This window comes from Nymphalis io, chromosome 22 (genome assembly GCF_905147045.1).
Source record: "Nymphalis io chromosome 22, ilAglIoxx1.1, whole genome shotgun sequence".
Lineage (NCBI taxonomy): Eukaryota > Metazoa > Arthropoda > Insecta > Lepidoptera > Nymphalidae > Nymphalis > Nymphalis io.
This window is the reverse complement of record NC_065909.1, coordinates 5,787,275-5,810,293: the sequence shown is the minus strand read 5'-3', so window position 1 is coordinate 5,810,293 and position 23,019 is coordinate 5,787,275. Positions and strand designations below refer to the sequence as shown.

At 36.0% G+C, this 23,019-nt stretch overlaps 4 protein-coding genes across 5 annotated transcripts; 2 read left to right on the top strand and 2 right to left on the bottom strand.

The window, feature by feature from the left end:
* Positions 1-898: 898 nt before the first annotated feature.
* Positions 899-4,245, top strand: LOC126777165 (uncharacterized). Of its 2 annotated transcripts, none has more exons than XM_050500113.1 (2): positions 899-1,568; positions 3,290-4,245. In XM_050500113.1, exons 1-2 carry the CDS (start codon positions 981-983, stop codon positions 3,398-3,400), a joined length of 699 nt encoding a protein of 232 aa, XP_050356070.1. In that variant the 5' UTR covers positions 899-980; the 3' UTR covers positions 3,401-4,245. The 2 variants fall into 2 exon arrangements, with proteins under 2 accessions (XP_050356070.1, XP_050356069.1); XM_050500112.1 differs by having other exon boundaries at positions 899-3,110.
* LOC126777259 (60S ribosomal protein L7) lies at positions 4,241-7,781 on the bottom strand. Its single transcript, XM_050500264.1, has 7 exons — positions 7,686-7,781; positions 6,971-7,118; positions 6,349-6,468; positions 5,653-5,742; positions 5,169-5,312; positions 4,746-4,895; positions 4,241-4,408 (listed from the first exon to the last, which is right to left on the bottom strand). Exons 2-7 carry the CDS (start codon positions 7,112-7,114, stop codon positions 4,268-4,270), a joined length of 789 nt encoding a protein of 262 aa, XP_050356221.1. The 5' UTR covers positions 7,115-7,118; positions 7,686-7,781; the 3' UTR covers positions 4,241-4,267.
* A 283-nt stretch (positions 7,782-8,064) lies between these two features.
* Positions 8,065-19,908, top strand: LOC126777218 (zinc finger MYND domain-containing protein 10). Its single transcript, XM_050500201.1, has 10 exons — positions 8,065-8,179; positions 8,438-8,546; positions 8,874-8,987; positions 9,386-9,525; positions 10,305-10,427; positions 10,503-10,657; positions 11,173-11,324; positions 11,451-11,612; positions 18,702-18,940; positions 19,691-19,908. Exons 1-10 carry the CDS (start codon positions 8,076-8,078, stop codon positions 19,758-19,760), a joined length of 1,368 nt encoding a protein of 455 aa, XP_050356158.1. The 5' UTR covers positions 8,065-8,075; the 3' UTR covers positions 19,761-19,908.
* A 94-nt stretch (positions 19,909-20,002) lies between these two features.
* On the bottom strand, positions 20,003-22,979 carry LOC126777278 (40S ribosomal protein S12-like). Its single transcript, XM_050500286.1, has 5 exons — positions 22,789-22,979; positions 22,177-22,311; positions 21,455-21,557; positions 20,479-20,580; positions 20,003-20,118 (listed from the first exon to the last, which is right to left on the bottom strand). The coding sequence occupies exons 1-5, from the start codon at positions 22,803-22,805 to the stop codon at positions 20,056-20,058; spliced, it is 420 nt and encodes a 139-aa protein (XP_050356243.1). The 5' UTR covers positions 22,806-22,979; the 3' UTR covers positions 20,003-20,055.
* Positions 22,980-23,019: the final 40 nt, after the last annotated feature.

Here is a 23,019-nt window from a genome sequence, read left to right as displayed (position 1 = left end):
ACTTGAATACTAATAAAACTTAATACATAATCTTTTCATTACGCTACACGCCTAATTATACAATATCACCTCAATTAGTAGCTCATTCATGTAACCAAGCCGATCAAACTAAATGTACTTGTCGCGTTATTAACAAAACCGATCAAACTAAATACTTAGCTATAACAACAGATAAAAATCTTAATTTCAAAGAACATCTAAAACAATGAAGTCAAGAAATTAGAAAACTTATATATATTTTCAAAAGTATAATACATATCGCTGACTGGACCCTCATCAAGACTGTTTATACTATTAAGATTGACATAATGATATACATTATGTCGATCTTTAATAGCATACTGTATATCCGTATACTATATGTATACCGTATACCGGCTCTAAAACGCGCATAATTGAAATTGAAAGAGCTCAAAGAATATAATCTTCATACCCATAGCATATACACATATAATACGCATCATACTTGCACACACATACCATAACAGCAATAATAAGAGTACACATGCGCTCAAACGCATACACGCGCCTATTCATAGCGTACATTACCTTTTCATTTCTATTATCATAAGTACTTATTACTAGAAAATATATTGTAAAAGCTTTAGTCTTTCTCCTATTTATTAAAAAAAGCAATAAATAAATAGTTCCTAACCTAAGAGGGGGAGCCAGGAGACACTTAGTACAGGGCAACCTAGTTTGGATTCCTGCTTCCCACATACAAATGTATTTATTATTAAGATATATAAAAAAATGTAAATATAAATGTCTGTAGGAGAGAAAATAATTTTATTTTTATTATTTAAGTCTATACAAATCCGAGTGGCAGCTCTGTTGCTAGACGACAACTGACGTTTAGCAAGATTATATAAGACACTGACATTGACAAATGAAAAAACTACGATAACGGCGCGAAAAAATGGTTTTCAAGATAAATTACTTACAAACACAAACTTGTTATTTAATACAAATTAATAAGAATGGATTCTATGAAGGTCATTAAATTACAACATAAGTTATTGGACAATTTAAACATAGTGTACAATGTGTCTAGTCGGTCAATAGTATTTTGGAATAAATATCAAATATTTTTGTTCGATGAGCTAAAATATGAAAGTTTGAATAACGTTTGCCAGTGGACAAATTTTACTGAATTTAGAACTGCTCAAGTAATTTTATCGGATAACTATCTGATCTGCTTAGATCACAGTGGCTACATTTACGTATCTCCACTGAAGTTTAAACAGTCAGCTCAGAAAAGAATTAAGACTAGTTTTCAGACACGAGAAACGGGAATTTTATGTATAGATTGCAACGAAAATTACAATGTTACATTCAGTATTCAACAAGAAGCAACAAAATTATACTTTTGTATCCATAAAATAAGTTCAGATTATCCCTTGGAGAAAAAAATTGAAATATCGAATGAAACCGAACTATGTTTAAAAAATGTTATTCGTGGTAAGATGATTTTTCGCTCTCGTGTATTAAATGAAACAGAATTTACACACATTAAAGATTTATTCCAGTTAAAAGAGATTCAATGGACAAATCAACTTTTAGTAATTGTAAGTTTTGATAATTTAACATTGTATGCTCTTCTAATATGTTTGAAATTGACCCAACAAAATGTATCTCTTAGAAAATTACTGACTTATCCATCACAAATCAACAATATCAGTTTTATTAACGACAACAATCTAAGTATAATTATAAGTTTAGCTTCCGGGACATTGATAAAGCAACCAATTAATAGTGAATATAAAACACCTGATATCATACATTTAAATACTGCTATAAATAAATGTCTATCTATTAATAACACTATGATATACACCGATGGCATTTCTATGTGGAAATCTGAAAACACATTTACTGAAACTGACATAACGTTCAGAGAATTTATGGTAAGGCATGTCAAAGATTTCATTAAGGTTGCAGATCAGATTGTCTGCACAACGTATTCAAAGTTAGTTTATTTAATACCTCTTGAAGATGAATCATACTATCTTAAACTTCCTACTACAGATGGAGATTATTATCCAGCGAAAGATCTTTTAAATAACTGTGATTACTTAGACAAAATAATGGAGGAAATAAAAAGAAATGATCAAATAATTAAAAATATCAAAAAGGAAGAAAATTATCTTACAACATTAGCTTTGTCGAACAGAAAAGACGTGATGGATGAAATTATTCAGTATAAAGTTATTGTACTAGATAATTATGAAGATATATTGAATAAAGATATTATATTAACAATGACAAATAATGTTGAAGAATATTTCAACTCAGACACAATATATTTTCTCATAAAAATCACTACGACTTATCATTTGCAACAAAAATTTTGTGATATACTCTCTAACCTTTTTGGTAATTTAAAGATACATATCACACTGCTGTCTGACTGCAACATTTTAAAAACAACCAGTATAGCAGTTCAGGAACAGTTGAAAACTATGAACATTGTCGTACCATTAAACACACAAATGTTAAATTTAACAAAAATAACCGTAGACATTAAATTGGCAACTTATATACCTGGAGCTCTAAATGAAAATGACACTCTCTGGACAATTTTGCACTGTAATAAAATTGTTTTAAATCCAGAAAACTTTATTAAAACGAATTATTCAAGACATAACATACAATTTATTAAGGAACCAAAAAAACCTATTGCGGATTCAATTTACGAAACAGCTTGCAAGCACTATGGGAAATTATTTAAAATTCATAGAGTTCCAAACACAGGGACAACATTTAAATGGTCATTTTACGTCAAATTACCGAATAACTATAAGGATTCATTGAAAAATAGCAATTACTTTTTTGCCAATTTTGATATTAGCAAAGCAAAATATTTATTGAATGAATTATCATCGGAAGAATTCCTGAAATCGCAGACTAATCTTTGCTTCTCATTAGACAATGAAAGAGTGGAAGTAGAAATTTCAAATGATGGTATTTTCGACCCTTTATTAAAGGTGACCTCTAAAAATGCGCAAGTAGCTTTTGGTATCAGAAATTTTTTCTCTAGTGTCGCTCACTATAATTTTAGAAATTACGAACACGAATTTACTAGCAATTCATTATATGACTCAATTGAGGTAATCATATTTTTATTTATTCAAAAGTTCCGCTCGCTTGTGAGGAAGCAGGTGTTGGGTAACCCTATATGCTTTTCTAAACCCGTAACAACGGGTATACAAAATTAAAATTGACTAACCTTTTTAATTTTTATATATATTATATTAGAGTTCAGTCTAATAATATATTTCTATTTCAGAATATGGAAAGAAAAGTCAAAGTATGCTTGTACAAACAAATTTCAAATGAAGAATTCATCAACATATTTGATCAATACCAAAGGAATATCATTGGTGCTATAGTTATATAAGATAAATATTTTTAAAAAGCTAGTCACAATCAGCCCGTTTCATGCCTACAAGGCACTGGCCTAGGGTCCCGCTAGCCGATAGGCCCCATCCAGCTGAACCATATCAAACTACCTTGGATCTATGAATCGGGGCCTGGTCACAATTGTTATTTATATTATCAATGTTTTGGCTTAACTATTTAATTTTAATATGTTGTTAAACTACAGAATTTTGCCTTTAAATAACTTTCTACTCCACTGGTCCAGTGGCTAGCTTTTGTCAAGCCATATTCGGTCTACTGTGCAGTTAGCGCTGGAATATAACAGTAATCGTGAACAGTTGACTAGTCTTTTTAATAAATAAAATTGTATATTTCAAGCAATGTTCTAAATATTTATTTATGTTTATTAATTTTTTTTTTATGAAAAATGTAATTTTATTTTGTCATTGAACCTGTGTATCATGATAACGTTATACATTGAAAGCTTAAAATTACAATACTACAGATATGATATTAAAGTTTGAAACCCTAAAAGATTTAAAGTTTAATCCTTTTAGTCCTCACAATACATACAACAATTAATTATTATAATCAATGATGTAATAATATTTCGTACAATTATTTCTGTCTTTCGGCACTGAAGTCCAACAAGGAAAAGTTCATTCTCTTTTTGAATTAAACCTATTTGTATCTACCCTTACCTATTCTGTATATTAATTTAGTTATATGCAATAATAATTTGATTCCTATTCCAAAGCATTTTGTTCATTCTTTAAAAATTGTACTGAAAATTTGCTTGAAACCTATATATAAGGATTGGATAGGATATTGATAGTAGATAAATAAAAAAAAATATAGATTAATTTTAAAATTATAATCTATTTATTTAGACCATTCTCCTGAGGAGCTCGTTGATCTTGTCCTCACGGTTACCGAAGTCACCACCATCCACATAGTGAATGGTTTTCTTACGCCAGCCTCCCGTTGGGTTGTTGAGCTTGAATGGCCATAGAAAATTGCTTGCATACTGAAACAATAAATTATATTTAACTACATGTCTTGTAAATGATACATTTCTAAACACCTCCAATTGTTATATTAAGAACTACGCTGTAAAAATGATGTCTCATGAGAACATTTTTATATATAAACTGACATTTTAGGAGTAATTTGATATATACAAATGTGTAGAGGAATTGTTTTTTGTCTTAATAGTACAAATTTTAACTTAATTAAACTTAGTCAAAAGCAAGCATAAATATACGATGACCCATTTCATATCAAGAAGTCAAATAACAACTATCAAGACTACCATTTTAATTTATGTATACACCTGATATTTATAAGTTATAAAGAAAACATACCTTGAATTTATCACCAACAGTGAAGATTTCGTGGATGAGATCCTCCACACAGATGATGTTGCTCTTGCCAAGCTTGTCCTCAATGACCTTGTTGGAAGTGATGGGTACACGTTGTCCCTTCACTTTGGCAAAACCGCGCTTGTAGATCAGCTGCAACAAAAAAATAATGAATTAAAATATACAAAACATACTTCATTCAATTTAACAAATTCTTTATCTATTCCAAATAGTACCAAATCTTGGTAAAATAAGGCCTTGAAAAAAAGAAATGAAAAAAATGTGCTAGTGGCAATATAATTGTTCCACTGTCAATAGAGTACAGACGAAACTCCAAAACCCTAAGCTATTTTTATTTTCTTTAAATTACACGTAAAACAATGTATTTTTGACATATTAAAAATATTTTCAGATTCATTTATTTACCTCACGAACACTCTTCAGGTTGGGGTAACCCCAAGTGATGTAGGGCTCAGCAATACGCATCATGTTGACTGTGGCCTTGTTCAATTTGATGAAGACACCATTATTTATTTGACGCAATCTAAACAGCTTGAGGACTTTGCGTACCTAAAATGTACATTCTTTATCAGACTACCCTTATTTTAATAAGAAATAAAAAATAGAAGTAAAATGTAAATTGTTATTTATAGCATAGAATAACAATAGTACTCTATTATAATGTCTAAAATATTATTATAAAGCCTTGTTTTGACCTGACAAATTAACTAGATAGAATTATTATTGTATTATATATAATGTTGTATCATAATACATATAGATTACGTTCATCTAGTTTAGAAACATGTAGCTGAGTTTCAGGTGAGGTCTATTTCAGATAGTGTACAATAAACATCCTGTAATTATATATTATCCCATTACAAATAATTAATCATGCATATTAACTTACCTTAGGTGAAACTTGGTTGATACCACGGATACGAATGACGAAAGCGAGCTTGGCTTCACCGGGAACGTAGTAATTGCCTCGGTTGCGTGCCTGAAAAGATTAAATGAAATTACATATTTGTATGTCTGTACCACTTTAGGAGTATCCATAAATCATATCCAGTTTAAACTGGTTACTATGTTTCAATGTACTTAGTCTACAATTTTCATACAGTTTTCATTCAATTTATCACAATCTCTCCATTCCTCAAACCTAATTCACCATTATTTTATCATGGCAAAATTGGATTTTAACTAAGTAGTTAGTTATAAAAAAAAAAATCATTTATTACATTTGAAACTATATAATGTTGTGGTTCACTAAAAATTCTCCTTAAATATATTTTTTTTTTATTTTTATCTATGTAAATCATTTATTCATAAAATATTATTTTAAATATTTACATAATAACAATGAATATAATATCATAAGTTATTATTTTAATAATAAAAAAATATGTTGTGACATCAGTTAACTTTGTGCAATAAATATGAATAACGAATTTAATTTAATGTTATTTAAAAACTTTCAAGTCAGTCTTGTAATACCAAAAATATATATATATTATTTTTTTGTAAACTCTTAGAAACATGTATATTGTGATTTCACATATTATTGAAATATGAAACTATGTATATATTAAAATGGTTTTATTACCTGTCTGACCAGCCTGATCTCATCACGCTCCTTGATGCGGTATTCCTTAACATACTGTTCAGCCCTCTTGAAGATTTCTTTCCTCTTCTTGTGGGCAGCGGAACGCCTTTTGATTGTCACCTAATTATAATTAACCTTTTTAAAAATTACATTTTAACAATTTAAGGAGATATACTAATTGAAGTGATCAGATAAATGTTTTAACAGCATCTTATTCAGATGAACTATGCCTTTGAATTTAGTATCATCATGGAAATGACTTATTACGAAATGAGGAAAACGGTTTATAGTAACAGTGATTATATTATTTATTAATAATATATTTATTTAAAAAACATAAGCAATTGACAATATTTTACTGGTAAATCTAATTTTTTATAATATTAATCTGACAATGTTGTTTTAACATACCTTGAAATAATATAATATGAGTAAACACAAAAACCAAATTCCTGTGTGGTCAAATAAAATATTGTGAAAAGCAGTTAGTAGTCTACTTGATGACCTAATTGCTTATGACAATATTAAAACTAAATATACACCAGCAGGACTTCTAATAATTATGAATTTATATTTATAAAAGCATGAAGGAATGTTTATCAAACAAGATAACTATCATTACCTGAATACGACGGGTTCGGAGAGCCTCCCTGCGTTTGCGGTGCTTGAGAACTGACTCAGGGACTGCGGGAAGCTTCTTGCTGTCTTCCTTGCCCTTAACTACCTTCTTCTCGGCCGGAGCCTTTTTGTCTGTTGTCGCCACCATTGTGCTGCGATATAAATAATATCAAAACATTTAAACAACGAAATATCAAAATATAAGTTGCATATTTGTTATCAACATGTTAACAAAATTTAATATTACTTGCGATTGTCAATAAGGTTAGGGACAATGTTTTCTTTATTACTGAAACATGTTTTCAAGACAATACCATAAAAATAAACAAAAATAATTTGTTACATTTATGGATAAATTTTAATCCTTTAAGGCAGCAATTATAATATTTATTTACACATTATTTAATCAAAGCATGCACCAGTTATAGGTTAGAATATTGTCAATAGCGTAATTGGAAATCAGTAAAATTTTAGTAATGAGTTAGATATATAAAAATTTTGGTTCTATTTACTTAAAATTTAAGCTAAAAGGGTTATATTAAAGTTTTATTGAAACAAGTTAAGTGATCACTGGCATCGGATATTAACCACTCCTTTGTGTATCACTTTTCACAAAACCCTTTAACTTTTTTGATATATTGGCACTATTACTTTATTCCTTAATAATAAATAACGTGATTTACACTATATTATCAATAAATAATTAAAAATATAGCAACCTGCGAGGCAAAACTCCACGCGGCACGTGTGTCAAATTATAGAAAGAACGACAGGAACCATAGACTTCCGGTAATCGCCATATTTTTTATTTTTTTATATGGCAATTAGAAAATTATAAAGAACCAAAAATAATTCAAAATTAAAAAAATACCTATCTACCTTTTTATAAAAAAAATTAAACGCATTACTAAAAAATATATGAAACAGTCTATGAATAAAAAATAAATAAATGACGACATAGACATAATAACAAAACTTATAAATTGCTTGTTTCTATAACAACAATAATTGATAGATCGAAGTTGATTTGCTAATTTATTGTTAGCGCATACAGAATGATAGATGAATGAAAGATATATGAGGCTTATTTTTGGTAACAAAACTAAACGATGGTCGAGAAGGACTCTCAACTTAGTGCTTTAGATATTGGAGAACTCGATATGTACGTTCAAAGTGTGGTACCTTGGAATATAGATGCCATCGGAAACCAAGCGTAAGTTTTTCTATTACGCAGGTATAATGTAGTATATTAGATATTTCTATAGAGAAGTTATAAAGTTACTGACTTTTTCGAATCCAACCAACCGTATCTTTGGTTTGGTTGGACCAAAATACATTTTTCAATAAAACTAGAATCGTCTCAGTGTGTATATATCATTACTTTGGTTTAGGTCGAAATTTGAAAACTTTTTATGATGCTTCTTAATAAAAATAATATGTACGAGTACCAAAGAAATAAATATTGTTTTAGATGGCTTGACTGGCATATTCGATTGCAAAAACTAAACCAACAAGCAGTTCTGGAGGCTTCTTCTATGCAAGAAGAAATAACAAAAGAAACACTTATTTCTTATGGAAAGGTAAGAATAAATAATTAAGTAATATATAGTATAAATAATATATATATATATTAATTTATATTTTAAAGGATATTTAACCTACTTCAATTTTATATTATATTTTTATTTGGTTATTCAAAAAGTTGTATAAGCCCGCCCATTACTCACAAAAAAGTTTAACCCAATTTTAAAATAAGATTCTAGTTTTATTCTCTCTATATGAAAGAATAAACAACACATTTTTATCATTTATGTAAAGCTTAAAGTAAAAATTTTAATCATTAAGAATTTATCTAATTATGTGTAATGACGTGTATGTAAACCAACTTATTACGACATATTTTTCAGCTTCCTGTTTTAGTTCAGGAAGCAATTTGCATTCAAGTCTGGCGTTTAAAAATCTATCCACAAATAATGAAATTGGAACCCGCACCTACAAATACTTTTGGTATATATATGGTGGTAAGTTCTAATATTCGATAAAATCGGTTATAAAATTAAATTAAAATCTATAAAGTTAAAAGAGATTCATTTTTCGTTAGGAAACATTTTTCTTTTTATAGATAACCACGCACATTATTTAAAATATAATGGCATTACCAATAGTTGATTTGTAAGCGGGAAAGTTAAAACAATATACAAAATAGAAAGCAACTGTGTCCTTAAGTTGCATTTTAAATATGATGATATGATATTTATGTAGAATATTATTATATAGAAAAGTTGTTATTTTTCCGATGTTCGATCCGAATGTAGTAAAACAAAAGATTTCTGATTGTTGAATAAGACGCCATCTGTTTTAAGTTATTTATTGCTCAAAGTATATATTATGAATATACTTGTATTTTTAAATATTGCAGCTATATCACGAGGCGGCGACTATAGGACTGCTAGAAACTGTTCTGTTTCATGAGGACGGCGCTCAGTGCGTCAGTGAAGTTGCTATTGACTTGCTTCACTACGCCGTCGACCAGCTAACGGCTCTTGTCGCTCTTATTAAGTAAGGCGTTATTGATACTTCGTTTGAGCTGCAACGATCATTTGACTATTCGCTGTTATCATTACCTACATACTACTGTTATTGATATTGCTACCTACATAAATGATATTACCTACGACTTATATTTAAGGAAGAATAATTGTGATAAAAGATTAAAATTGTGATGGTTTCATGTGGATTTATTATGTGCGTCAACTAATCTCAAGGCGCACATTTCGTTCTCAGACATCCCCTAATTTTATCGATACTAATATTCAGTTTAATGCTATTTGTTGCAAATGGATACCTAGTCATTTTCTTTGCTGGATGTTTTCTTGGTAGCTTGTTTCAATATTATATTTAATGTTGAACTATATTGAATATTTTAGGAAAATAGGAATTAATATGACTTCAGTTTTTAGCCGAGATGGCGTAGTGGTTAGAACGCGTGAGTCTTAACCGATGATCATGGGTTCAAACCCGGGCGAGCACCACTGAATTTTCATGTGCTTAGTTTGTGTTTATAATTCATCTCGTGCTTGACGGTGAAGGAAAACATCGTGAGGAAACCTGCATCTGATTTCATTGAAATTCTGCCACGTGTATTCTACCAACCCGCATTGGAGCAGCATCGTGGAATAAGCTCCAAACCTTCTGCTCAAAAGAGAGAAGAGGCCTTAGTCCAGCAGTGGGACATTAACAGACTGTTACTACTAATGTGTTTTTCTTTAAGACGTTAATAGTCATTCTGAAAACAGCGTATTTAATTTAAATTGCAAATGTTTAATTAATATTTTCAGTAATGGATATTTAAAACCCTTATCCGCTAAGGAGTTAGATAGTGAGACGGCGGTCGAAGAGCTTGATCGGCAGAAAAGAGACTTACAATTCGATATAAGCATGAGATGTATCTCAATTGTTCGGTAAATATAACATTCTAGAACGTAGATATTGGTTTCATTTCTTTTTTTTTCTATAATTTTAAGTCAAATTTTCAGATATTTAGCAGAGCACATGGAGGTTGCTGGTATAGGTGCATCAATATCAACCAACTTGTACAAGACCTATGATGTCCCATCTATTCTATGCCATCTCATACAACTGCACCCCTGGCGAAAAGTTAACGACAAAGGAGACATCCAGATATTCAATTGTAGGTACTTGTAATATGTTGCTTTTCAGTAATACAAATACAGTTGGGTTAAAGCCATTTACTCTATTAAGGGGTGCCTTTGACAAAATTTCACTACGCAGCTACGATATCCACCAGTTTGTGGAAATATTTTATGTGAATATTTTATGGGTTGATCGATTTAAAAACAAATACTCTTTGCATTAGCCTCTTATATTTACTTAAGCTGAGAAGGATTCATTTGCAAGGGCAGACTTGGGTAAAATGTAAACAGATTAATGATGAAGTAATCAAAAAGTTAAGTAAGTGATTCAAGTAAGTACCCCAGACGGTGATGGTTTGGGGTACTTGACTCGGCACGGCGCACTCCATATTCATATCAAAGCTAATCTGTAATCGTGATTGATGATAACATGTTGTAATCGATCATCTGATTACATTTTGCCTAAGTCTATGCAAGGAAATCAAGCAACCGAACAATTTATTTGAAACAACGGACACAAACAAAACAAATTATTAATACACGTTTTGTTCAGTTGGTCGCTGGTCCAAGCCGTCTACCGAGGACCTCTCTCAACTGCATCGTAGCGAAGCGCAACTTTGGCTTTGTCTTCGCCAATTACTTCTAGAGCCAAGACTACCCCATCACTACACTATCGAGGAGTGTCGTCGTTCTACCTTCTGTTCGGTAATTTTAAATAATTTTATCAACAGACATTACTTAAATTAACTTAAAACTTCAAAAACGATGAAATCTTAAAATATTAAGGCATACAATTTTCTGTTTAAATCTAATCAATAATGATAATCTTAGCTTCAAGCAAAAATCACGGAAGCAATGCTAGATCAAGTGCCGCCCTTGGGCGATTTGAAAATGTTCCTGTGCCGGCTAGCAGTAGGCGACTACTCTAGCCTACATAATCCTACGAATGGCGTCAAAAACCCGGGATGTACGCTTATTGAAGTAGTACCACAGGCAAGTAGCTTTCCACGATAAATCTTAAAGAAATATTATGTATACAATTACGATATATCTTCTTTGTACAAACCCTCTTCCCAGTTCAGCTGGGGTCGGGTCTTCTTGTACATCTGCGCCAGAGAGCTCTGTTCTGGGTTGTCTGTATACTCAGATTCTCTTTCTGGGCCTCTTTTTGTATGGTTGAGGTCACCAGGTTGCGGGCGGTCGCCCTCTTCCCCGCGGTCGGTCCGGGATATTTAAGGCTTTCTTGATAGGATGATCATCGTTACGTCTCAGGATATGGCCGTACCAGCGCATTCGACATTCCTTCAATTTTTCCACAATTGGTGTTACCTTGAACGATCCCCTGACATACTCATTCCTTACTTTGTCCAGCCGGGTGATTCCTCCCGCCCATCTAAGCATTTTCATCTCACTTGTATGCAGTTGTTGTTCGTGTGTCTGTTTGATGGTCCAACACTCTGCCCCATAGATCATGGATGGGCGTACTACCGTTTTGTACACTTTTCCCTTTACAGGAATAGGCATTCTATGGTCACAGAGAACACCCGAAAGCGATTTCCATTTTATCCAGGCGGTTTTAATGCGGTGGTCCACGTCCTTATCGGTATTTGCATCAGTAGTAATTTTTTTTTTTTTTTTTTATATCGCCGGGAGGGCAAATGACTCTACTCCACCTGATGGTAAGTGGTAGTAGAGTCCAAACGCGACGACGGCCAGTACAGACGGGAAAAACGTTCTGCACTAGCCGCCTTCGCCTTGCCGGCCCGCAAGATGCCTCTTCACGCCTCGTTTGAAGGAACCCGGGTTGTAAGAGGAGGGGAATACGTGAGCTGGTAAGGAATTCCATTTTTTGGAAGTGCGACAAAGAAAGGAGTTGCCAAATTTCTTTGTTCGCGATGGAATTGATGTCACAGTTAGGCGGTGACATCGAGAACCAGCCCGCGTGGACTTAAGAAGGAAGGGGGAAGCAGGAATTAGAGAGAATAATTCCTCAGAGCACTCGCCGTGATACAGTCGATAGAAAGCGCTCAGTGCTGCTATCTCACGACGCAATTGTAAAGGTTCAAGGGTGTTTGTGACCTTTACGTCGCCAATAATGCGTACGGCACGTCGCTGCAACCGGTCCAAGGCCTCAAGTAGGTACTTAGCGGAGCCATCCCAAAGGTGCGAGCAATATTCCACGCAAGACCGTACCTGTGTTTTGTACAGCAGGCACAGTTGTTGTGGCGTGAAAAAGCGCCGCACCTTGTTCAGAACTCCGAGTTTCCGTGAAGCTGTTTTTATAACAGCCTCGATGTAATCCCTTGGACTAAGGTCGCAGCGAACGTCAATCCCCAGCATGGCGATTTTGCTTTGCATCACCAGCGGAGTACCACAGAGGGAGGGAAGAGGGGAAAATGTTGACTTTTTCGCCGTGAGAGCGCATACCTGTGTTTTCTTGGCATTAAACTCAACAAGATTATCAGAGCCCCATTTGGCGATGAGATCTAACGTCCTATCGAGTTCAATGACAAGATTCTCCCGCCTCTCCTCAGTTTCCGCCCGCCCAGCCACTGCGCGTCCGTGGTATCCACCATGCACTGTACTATCATCTGCATAGCAATGTATGTTCCCAAGGGAGAGCATATCATTGATATGCAAAAGAAAGAGTGTGGGAGATAGCACAGATCCCTGGGGGACCCCAGCATTCACTACATAGAATTGTGAAGCGCAACCATCTACTAAAACACGAAGGCTACGCTTGTGTAGGAAGCTGGCAATCCAGGTGCATAGCTGAGCAGGCAGACCATATGCCGGTAGCTTGGAGAGAAGACTTCTGTGCCAGACCCTGTCGAAAGCCTTGGAGATATCGAGGCTGACAGCCAACGATTCTCCATGCTTGTCGATAGCTTCACCCCAGAGGTGTGTTACGTACGCTAGAAGATCACCTGTGGACCGTTTTGGTCGAAAACCGTACTGACGATCATTAATTAGACAGTGATCTTCTAGGTAATGGATCAGTTGGTTGTTTAAAATCCGTTCCATCACCTTACAAAGTACTGAGGTGATAGCTATTGGCCGATAATTTGCCGGGTCAGACCGATCCCCTTTTTTGGGAACCGCTTGCACATTAGCTCTTCTCCAAGCCTCCGGCACACTTCCCGAAGAGAGAGAAAGTTGGAACAGGCGCGTTAACACAGGAGACAGCTCCGCTGCGCACTTCTTCAGCACTATGGCTGGTATTCCATCGGGACCGCTAGCTTTCCGTACATCAAGTGATTGCAGCTCCGCACGCACATCACGTTGCCTGATTTTAATGTCAGGCATCGTATGGCCACATGCAGGTATTGTAGGTGGCAGTGCACTACAATCATCGATGACGGAATTGTCGGCAAAGAGTTTAGCCAGGAGATCAGCTTGCTCTTGCGGACTGTGAGCTAGCGATCCGTCCGGATTTCTGAGCGGTGGCAGCGAAGGTTGACAGAAATTGTTTTGCACAGACTTGGTCAGACGCCAGAAGCTACGGGAGCCCCTAGGATGCGAAACAAGGTCATGACCAATCTGTACAATGCGCTGTGCATCCGCTCTCGTGTATGCCTTTCTACAGGACTTGGAATTTTTATTATAGTTTGCTTTCAGTGAGTCAATGTTAGATGCCCCGCTAATGCAGCCGTTGATCCACTTGCGATATGCCGCCTGCTTAGCTGATACAGCATCGGCACATTCACGAGTGAACCAACGGTTACGCGTACTCCTACTGACGAGATCTGAGCTAGGAATGTAGTATTCCATTCCCAGCATGATCTCGCCAGCAACAGCAGCGGCACTAGCTGTCGGGTCATTCCCACTGAAGCAACGTTCCTTCCAAGGGACCGACGCATAGTAATCGCGCATACCGTCCCAATCCGCCGACTTATAGTGCCAAACGCGACGTTTGCATACCGCTAGTGGCGGCAGCTTGGCCTGTGGCACTCTGGTAGAAATAAGGCTGTGATCCGAAGAGCCAAGAGGAGCCTGAACCACAACCTGATATTCCACCGGGTGAGAAGTCAGCAGAAGGTCCAGTAGAGAAGGTGCTTGCCCATCAATGTCTGGGATCCTGGTGGGCTGATCAACCAGTTGGGTCAAGTCATGTGTGAGAGCAAAAGCATGAGCAGTCCTTCCAGCATGGTCAGTTTTGAGGGATTTCAACCAGGATTCGTGGTGAGCATTAAAGTCCCCCAAAAACACCAATTCCGCGTTAGGAAATTGCTCTTGCGCAGCATCTGCCACCCGACTAAGATGGTCAAATAGTCGGCTTGTCTCCAAGTCACCATTGTGGGATCTGTAGAGGCACACGTAGACTCGGCTCTGACGAACCAGGTCCACACGTACCACCAACATGGAGAAGGAGGGGTCCTCCAAGCAGCGCAGTCGGTGACAGCAAACATCCGTCCTGACGAACAAGCATACTCCGGCTTTCGCTTTGAAGGATTCTTCAAGCGTGTAGCCGGGATAATTAAGGTAGCTGGTATCGGCAGGACGGAGTATTTGTGTCTCCGTGAGAAACAACATTGCTGGCCGTGCTGTCTCGAGATGGTGGTGGACAGCGTTGAGGTTAGTGTGGAGTCCTCGGATGTTAGAGAACTCGACCTCAAACAGCGAGGGTATGGTGGGGGTGAGCACCGCTGTACGACCGTTATTTCTTTTTTGTTGCGCCATTTGGGAGAAATTAAATGGAAAAGAGACGTGAAGCGAGCGATGTATTGCCACGATAGGGATGGGCAAAGTGTGGAGGCGTGTTTCCCCAAGTGGTTGCCAAAAGGAAAAATACACTGACCCGCCGGACGGAAGGGCCCCCGAACCCCCCCGGAAGTGGCCGCCGGGACCCCACCTACCGGTCACCAACCGGCACGACGGTCCACCCCGAGATTATGCGTGGCCTGGTGGGGCAGCCTCACGAGCTGGTTAGGCACGCTCGGGCCCCTGTACTATGCCACGGGCGGCCAGCGGAACAGCCGTTTCTTCGGGTCTCCCTGGCCGGCAGGTCAATACAGTTTCCCCCGGCATTGGTTCAACAGCCGTCTCCAACCGGACCAACACCCATCGCGGCAATACTCGCTCGGGCTCTGGCTGTACGCTGGCTGACCTCGAAACGCGGCTGCAAGCCACTTCACGAGTTTTTCACCATGCGTACGGTGGTAACAAGCCAGGCGGATGTTAGCATCCTACCACCAGGTGAGCAGATGGTCGCTCAGATATCCCTTAGTCGCCTCTTACGACACCCATGGGAAAGAGAGGGGCAGTGAAATGTATTCTTTCTCCGTCACTGCACGGATAAGCACAGATCCAAGATATTTGAAGTTGTCTACTTTGGGTAGTGCGCGGTTGTCTATGTAAATATTACATCCCGTCTCTTCTGTCCCTCCATAGTCACACCCAAAATATTCGGTCTTACTTCGACTAATGCGTCGCCCATGGTTTTCTATTTGTGTCACCCAGCGGTTAAGTGATTCCTGTAGGTTTTGTGCATTTTTCGCCACTAGGACTATATCATATGCGTAAAGAATACACTCTGGTGCTGGTTTTTGTATGCCTCGCGTGATGTAGTCCATGCACAGGTTGAATAGCAATGGGCTCAAGGCAGATCCCTGATGTACTCCTACATTTACGTGGAAGGGCTCGCCAAGACCCGATGGAATTTTGACGCGCGTTTTGGTGTTTATGTACATATCTTGTATTAGTACCACATAATATTCCGGGATATTTTGAGCTCTTATAGCCTGCCAAACTAGATTTCTGGGTACCCTATCAAAAGCCTTTTCTAGGTCGATGAACAGGAGATACAGATTTTCTTTGTTTGAACGATGTTTCTCCATCACAACTCTAATAACTGAATGGCATCGATGGTAGATTTGCCAGGCGTGAAGCCGTATTGGTTCTCAGTTATACGGGTACAGTCATTTATGCGTGCGATGATTCTTTCAAACAGTTTCAGTGTGTGTGATGTGAGTTTTATTCCCCTGTAGTTTCCGCAATTCGCAATGTCCCCTTTTTGTTTATATATTGGTGATAGGATGCTGTTACGCCAGGATTCAGGGATCTTGCCATCTTTAATAATAGCGTTAAAAAGCTTGGTGAGCCAGGGTGTTGCAGATTCTTTCAGCTTCTTCCAGAGATCTGCTGGTATCTGGTCGGGACCAGTGGTCTTATGGTATTTCATTTTTGATATGGCCCTGCTCACCTCCTCCTCTAATATAGATTTTATAGGCCCTTCAACAGGCGGCATATGGGGCATTTTTTGACTAGAAAACTCCTCGTTCTTTAGTTGTTCGTAGGATTCCTTCCATCTTATGTTTATATCCTTGTTCGCCGTTAGTAAAACACCCTGGGAATTTTTGATGTATTTGTTACATTTAATATCGAGAGTAGACCTATGGCGTTGTCGGGCTATTTTGTAGATAGAGTTCTCATCCTCGGCTTTTTCCAATCTATCATAAAAATCTTCTCTAGATTTTGCCATGGATTGTACTACAGCAGATTTAGCTATCTTTTTAAGATTTTTATACAGTAGGTGGTCTTCTTCCAAACCCGATTTCTGCCATACTTTAAATGCCTCTCTCTTTGACTTTATTATGTGTTGTGCTGTTTCATTCCACCAGGACGTTGCATTACTTATGCGCAGTGCTCCACGTGAAATACACAGGATCGCTTTTGCCCTTTCCAAACATAGTCTTTCGAAATCAGGCCACATCTGGTTAGCTGATTTTTCGGTCTCAATGTCTTCTTTCATATAGGCGTGGGCCCATTCTAGAAGCGGTGAGCCCTTGTCGGAGTGCAGTTCTTTCCACTTAATACTGTCTGTTCTGCCGATGTGTGTTGTTATAGGTTTGGGTAGTTTCATGACTGAGACGAGAAGCCTATGTTGTGAAGCAAGCCCATTGCCGGGAATCACTTTACAGTCCTTATAAAGTTTAAAGATGTTGTTGCTGGCGAGGATATAATCTATTTGTGAGTTATATTCAGAGCATTTGTAGGTGATAAGGTGTGCCGGTTTTTTTTTTGGAAATATGTATTAATTATTTTTAGGAAGTGCCTGGATGCGAAATTAAGAATTGTTATTCCTTGTTTATTTCTAGTACCAAATCCATAGCCTCCATGGATGTCGCTATAAAGGTCATTCTTTTCTCCTACATGTCGATTCAGGTCTCCTCCTATGTGGGCATATTCTGTTAAAGGAATATTTTGCATAATTTCGTCAAAGTCCTCCCAGAAATCTTGCTTTTCTTGTTCAGAACATCCCGCTTGTGGTGTATACGCAGAGATTAAGTTTAAAGGTGGTTGGCCGTCCATTGCTAGTTTTATGCTAAAGAGTCTGTCATTCTTTCTATCCACGTTGATTATTCTCGTTTTCAGGTTTTCATCCAATACGATACGTACTCCGTTTTTTTGGTATTAGTACCATGGTATACAAGCTGGTAGCCATTTCCGATATCCCTAGATTTTGACCCTTTCCATTTCGTTTCTTGGACGCAGCGGGCGTTTATTTGTCTTGCTTTTAAAATTTCGCTTAGTTCTGTGTTGCGTCCCGTCATTGTGCCGAGGTTCCACGATGCGAGTCTAAGTTTGTCAAAGACTTTTGGATGCGAACGTTGGTTCTTGCCTTTAGCGTCGCTTGTGGGGAACGCCCTAGCATGTATAGCATTCTTCGCATCTACGTCGCTTGAGTGGGACGCCCTAGTTCTCATCTTTAGTTTTGCTGTCATACAAGGAGTTTGAGTTTTTGGCTAAAGTTTTACGGCCGGTTGCCACCTGACGCCAAGGTCGTACTTCTCGTGGAGACATGCGGGCGCCGCCGTTGGCCTTATGCAGGCTCTTCCGCCGCCATCCCTTTTATGCGTCCCAACCTAGGCGCACAACACTAACTACAGCCTTTGCTCCAGATATTTGAGTAAGCTTGCAGCAGGGGTTTGGTAACGAAGTGTCCTTCTCTGGCCTGTTGGTCCACGGGAGGTATTTTATTTCCCTCCTACCCCTCCCCTATCCGCCACCTGGGGACGCGTTCTCTAGGGCTCCCCCGAGAAGTATACAATTACGATATATATAATAATAAATTATTTTCAGATAAAAAAGTCATATTTAAAAGAAGTTCACAAGCACACTAAGTCGCTTGCTAAAGCTCAACTTGAGCATTTCAAAATGGATGGTTCGGAAACGTCTAGAACTATGGCGAAAAAACTACTAGAATCTTACACGAGTGACGCTGCACTTGCGATGGATAGTGGTGGGGCAAAGTGCGCCAAGTGTGGTGATAAAGCGAGTAAAAAATGCTCAAGATGCAAAACTGAGTGGTACTGTGGCAGGTAATCCTAATATATTATAATTAAAAAACAATAATTATATTTAATTAATAAATGCTGTGCAAATATTATATGATAATAACGTCGTCATGAACGATTTCGGTGACGCCGGACATTCTTAAGGGAGATTAGTCAACTGCAAAGGACATTATTTTATTTGTGAGGAATTGAAAGTACGAGTGTAAGAAATGTCAACTTTTCAAGCCAATAGCGAAAACACAAGACATTTTCGACATTCGACAATTGTCTTGTGTTATTTATTGCCTAATATACGTCAATTAGTTTGTGTATTACTGTTTAATTGTTTAGTTTTTCGGACAAACTTCCGCCCGCGAGGAGCGACAGGTGTTCGGTTAGATTAGCCTATTATAACCTTTTTTTAATGCTGGAAAAACGCATTACGCGTTACCCCCACTGTTCCCGTGGGGGATATGTGGACTTGCTGCTATTTCAAATTCATTAAAATCCGTTTAGTAATAACAAAGATCCATTCATCCTCACAAACTTTCACGTTTTTAACATTACTACGATTATCCGATTGTTTCGAACTTGTAAAAATTTAAAGGAAAATACATTTAATTACAAGATAACAACTATGCTTATATAAAATTAACATTAAAATGATAATAAAATCTACAATTAATAAACAATCTTTTATCGGATTCGAATATTCGATAGTTTCGGTTAAGGAGCTTCGTAACATCCCTGGTTAAAATGAAGATTTAAAAAACATAAAATAACTTTTTTTTTCAGAGAATGTCAAGTACAACAATGGCCCAAGCATAAGGAACTTTGTGATCAATTTTCAAGTCTCTGCATGTGATTTTTTTTTTAAACGTTTGCTAATTCAATAATTCTTAATCATCGACCGATTTTGGCTATGTCAGCTTTTCAGAACATGAGTAGGCTAGCTTTTTAATTTAATACATTTCTTTAAAATAATAAGTTTGATGTCTGAAGAAGTTGTCAGTCTCTTGGTTACGAATGTGCTAGTATTAGTCAGAAAATTATTATGGTTTTCTAGCATCTCAAGTTAAAATGGTATGTTTTGTTAAATAAAAGAGATTATAATTTTTTTGGCTTTTTATTTTTTATTTATAGACATTAAGACCTAAGGATTAGCTTGAAGACTTCAAGTAGTCTTTGAGCACATCCAACGCTGGTGTCTCCTCACCGAAGTCCTGAAAACAGAAGTTTATGTTAAATTTTGTGGATTTCATCTATTGTGCAAAAATAACAATAAAGTATTAAATGTGTTGTAAAGAAATTGAATATGTAGGCAATTAGATTATGAGGCAGGAAGTACTACATTTTATTGTTATTCAAATGAAATAGTATATTGAAAGAGACAGCTTGTGCTAAAACAATGAGAAATGATTTTGTTTGTGCGATAGGAAGGTAGTCTGTGCAAATAACACGACACCATAGGGTCGCTCAATATTATATTGCGCTGATATTAATGGCACTTTCAACTCTGAAGTTGCTAGTGTTCGTGCAAGCGCATATTTTTAACAAAACTGTTAACAATAGTTGATACTCACTTTGATAACTACGCACGAGCATCCAACAATTTTCCTGGCCTTTCCGTCTTTGTCGATTTTGCATAAACCAGCCCATTCACCAAGTTTTTTGTTGTTGTCCACCTAAGAAAAGTATTAACATATTATTCTATTGTATAATTTATTTTATGTTTATTGATCCAACATAATAGCCTAATATTTGTTATTATATAATAGAAAACAAATTAATTGTACCAATCCATTATGTTAAATGGGCTCACAAGTAAAAAACCAGTATACCATGTATTTATGAATACATACTTTTTAGTCATTTAACAATAATTGGTTTAATACCAAATTTGTGTGTTTTAAATTATATAAATTACAATTTGACACTTCAGACGGTAACCTTTTGACATATTGTTGAATAATTATTTGTCTATACATATATTTGGTCCAAAACATTTACATTAGATAAAATACAAAGTGAAATATAATATTTTATTCATAAATTTCATTCAAACTTGTGTTCAACTATGACAAATTTATCTCCACTTCTACAATGGAGGACTGTGAAATAATTTAGTGTCTTCAATACTTTATACTAATATCATTGATAAAATGTTTGTTTGCTAGGAAAGTTGACTCACATGGTGTAAGTCACCATAGGGGCATACATTTCACTATTTGCTCCTTTGGCCTTCTCTGCTATTTAAACAGAGAGGCTCGTGCGGAGCAACATACTACTTAATAATGAAGACAACCAATATTTCTCTCTTGAAATTTTCTTAAATATTACAATAACATTATACTAACAAATTTTATCATTTTACTTTTCAAATAAATATAACTGTCACGGACCAGAAAACAGTAATCCATACTATTAATGAATAAATGCGAAAGAGTTTTTTTCACATCTAAACATTGTCATAGTGTACCTAACGCCTCACCCCTCACCCCTCACATGCGGGCGAAACCGTGGCAGAAACTAGTATCTAATGTATGTATTTATACATACCTTCACGAGAGGGATTTGATGTTCATTGCAAAGTGCTTGCACTAATTTCTTGTATGCAGCTTCGTCGCAGTTTTCAGCCAATACACAGAGTACAGCTTGTCTCCTATTTAATTTAAAAAAAAAATTATGAATGATGAAATGTTATTTTCAAATCTAGAATATTATTAATTATAGTATTTATATACCACACCAACTATTTGATTACTAATATATACTAAATTTGCAATGTAATATTTGCTCGTATGTAACAAAATAAACAGTATAGTTTAAGCCTATATTAAATAATATTGTTATATATGTAGCACACTTGGGAGGCCACAAACTTGCAGAAACAAGCACTGCGGTACTATGTGTATGCAATAATGTTGGCTACTGAGTTGATCCAGCACGACATTATTAGTGACAGATATTTCCACTCAACATGTGACTAAAACAGCCACATGCTAAGTGAATGTTATTCGAGGTCTGTAGCCTGGTCTCATATTCTTAATGAAAAAAATGACTTAAAAATTTCGGTCTTGTAAAGTAAATTAAAGACTACTACACCAAAAAAAAAAATGAGGCAAAAATTATAAAGATAGAGCCATACATATCTAACTCAACTTGGTTATCATGCTACCAATAATAACCGGCTAATTTTAAAATGTTAAATGTGGTTGAATCGAGTCAGCATAACAAGTTTTAACCTTAAAATTTGACAAAGCAACACTATTATCACTTACTTGTCAAGAGCTTTAGTGGCTTCATGGAGGCCATGCACAAGTCCGCCGTGGATGAGGGCAGTCTTAAGAACTTCTTGTAAAGCCGTGTTTACATCCATAGCCCCTCCGCTCAGGACGGGGTTGTTGGGGACCTCGCTACAAAAATTAAGAAAATATAACACATGTGATAAAAAACAATAGATCTCATTGACATATCAAGTAATCTAATCATTTATATATTTTCTTTTCACTCTACACAATTTATTGAAATGTTTCATATACAGTTATAATTAATGAATGTTGTAAAAAGGCTGTCAAGTGCATTCGAAAACTAATAGTTTCGACGATCATGTTGACTCCGAAAGATGAAAATCGCGCCTAATGAGAAAACAATAAAGTTTATATATAATATGCAACCATTTTCATTTGAAGAATAATAATCACAATAATTGGAAACAAATAACACGAGTTGCGATTAGGTTAGGTTATGTTGACGATTGTAAAATAATCGTGTAAATTCGATAAATGTGATTCCGTAAATATAAATTAAATTGATATTTTCAAAAGATTTCATTGCACGTGCTAATTAAATATAGTTACAGTCAAGATACAAGTAAACAAAACAAAACTTACACATCGACATCGGCCATGGTTTATAATGTGTAGTAAACCTGAAATATGGAACAAAACAAGTTGAGTGACGCCGTAACATATTGGCACAATATAAAAATGCGTTAAACTTAAAAAGATCACATTAATTTTTACAGATTTCACAAAACTTTCAACAAACTCTTTGACACTTTACCTTGCGCACCGGAAAAAGACTAGGGTTGCCATGTTTCTGTTTTACATTGACTTATGATA

Coding starts and splice junctions, on each gene's coding strand:
- LOC126777165 (XM_050500112.1), top strand. CDS start 981: ATGGATTCTATGAAGGTCATTAAATTACAACATAAGTTATTGGACAAT. Junction 3,111..3,289: donor CATTATATGACTCAATTGAG/GTAATCATATTT, acceptor TTTCTATTTCAG/AATATGGAAAGAAAAGTCAA.
- LOC126777259 (XM_050500264.1), bottom strand. CDS start 7,114: ATGGTGGCGACAACAGACAAAAAGGCTCCGGCCGAGAAGAAGGTAGTT. Junction 5,313..5,652: donor TCAACCAAGTTTCACCTAAG/GTAAGTTAATAT, acceptor TGTACATTTTAG/GTACGCAAAGTCCTCAAGCT. Junction 4,409..4,745: donor CTGTTGGTGATAAATTCAAG/GTATGTTTTCTT, acceptor TTATTGTTTCAG/TATGCAAGCAATTTTCTATG.
- LOC126777218 (XM_050500201.1), top strand. CDS start 8,076: ATGGTCGAGAAGGACTCTCAACTTAGTGCTTTAGATATTGGAGAACTC. Junction 8,988..9,385: donor CTTTTGGTATATATATGGTG/GTAAGTTCTAAT, acceptor TAAATATTGCAG/CTATATCACGAGGCGGCGAC. Junction 10,428..10,502: donor AGATGTATCTCAATTGTTCG/GTAAATATAACA, acceptor TCAAATTTTCAG/ATATTTAGCAGAGCACATGG.
- LOC126777278 (XM_050500286.1), bottom strand. Junction 21,558..22,176: donor GCCACTAAAGCTCTTGACAA/GTAAGTGATAAT, acceptor TAAATTAAATAG/GAGACAAGCTGTACTCTGTG. Junction 20,581..21,454: donor ATCAAATCCCTCTCGTGAAG/GTATGTATAAAT, acceptor TACTTTTCTTAG/GTGGACAACAACAAAAAACT.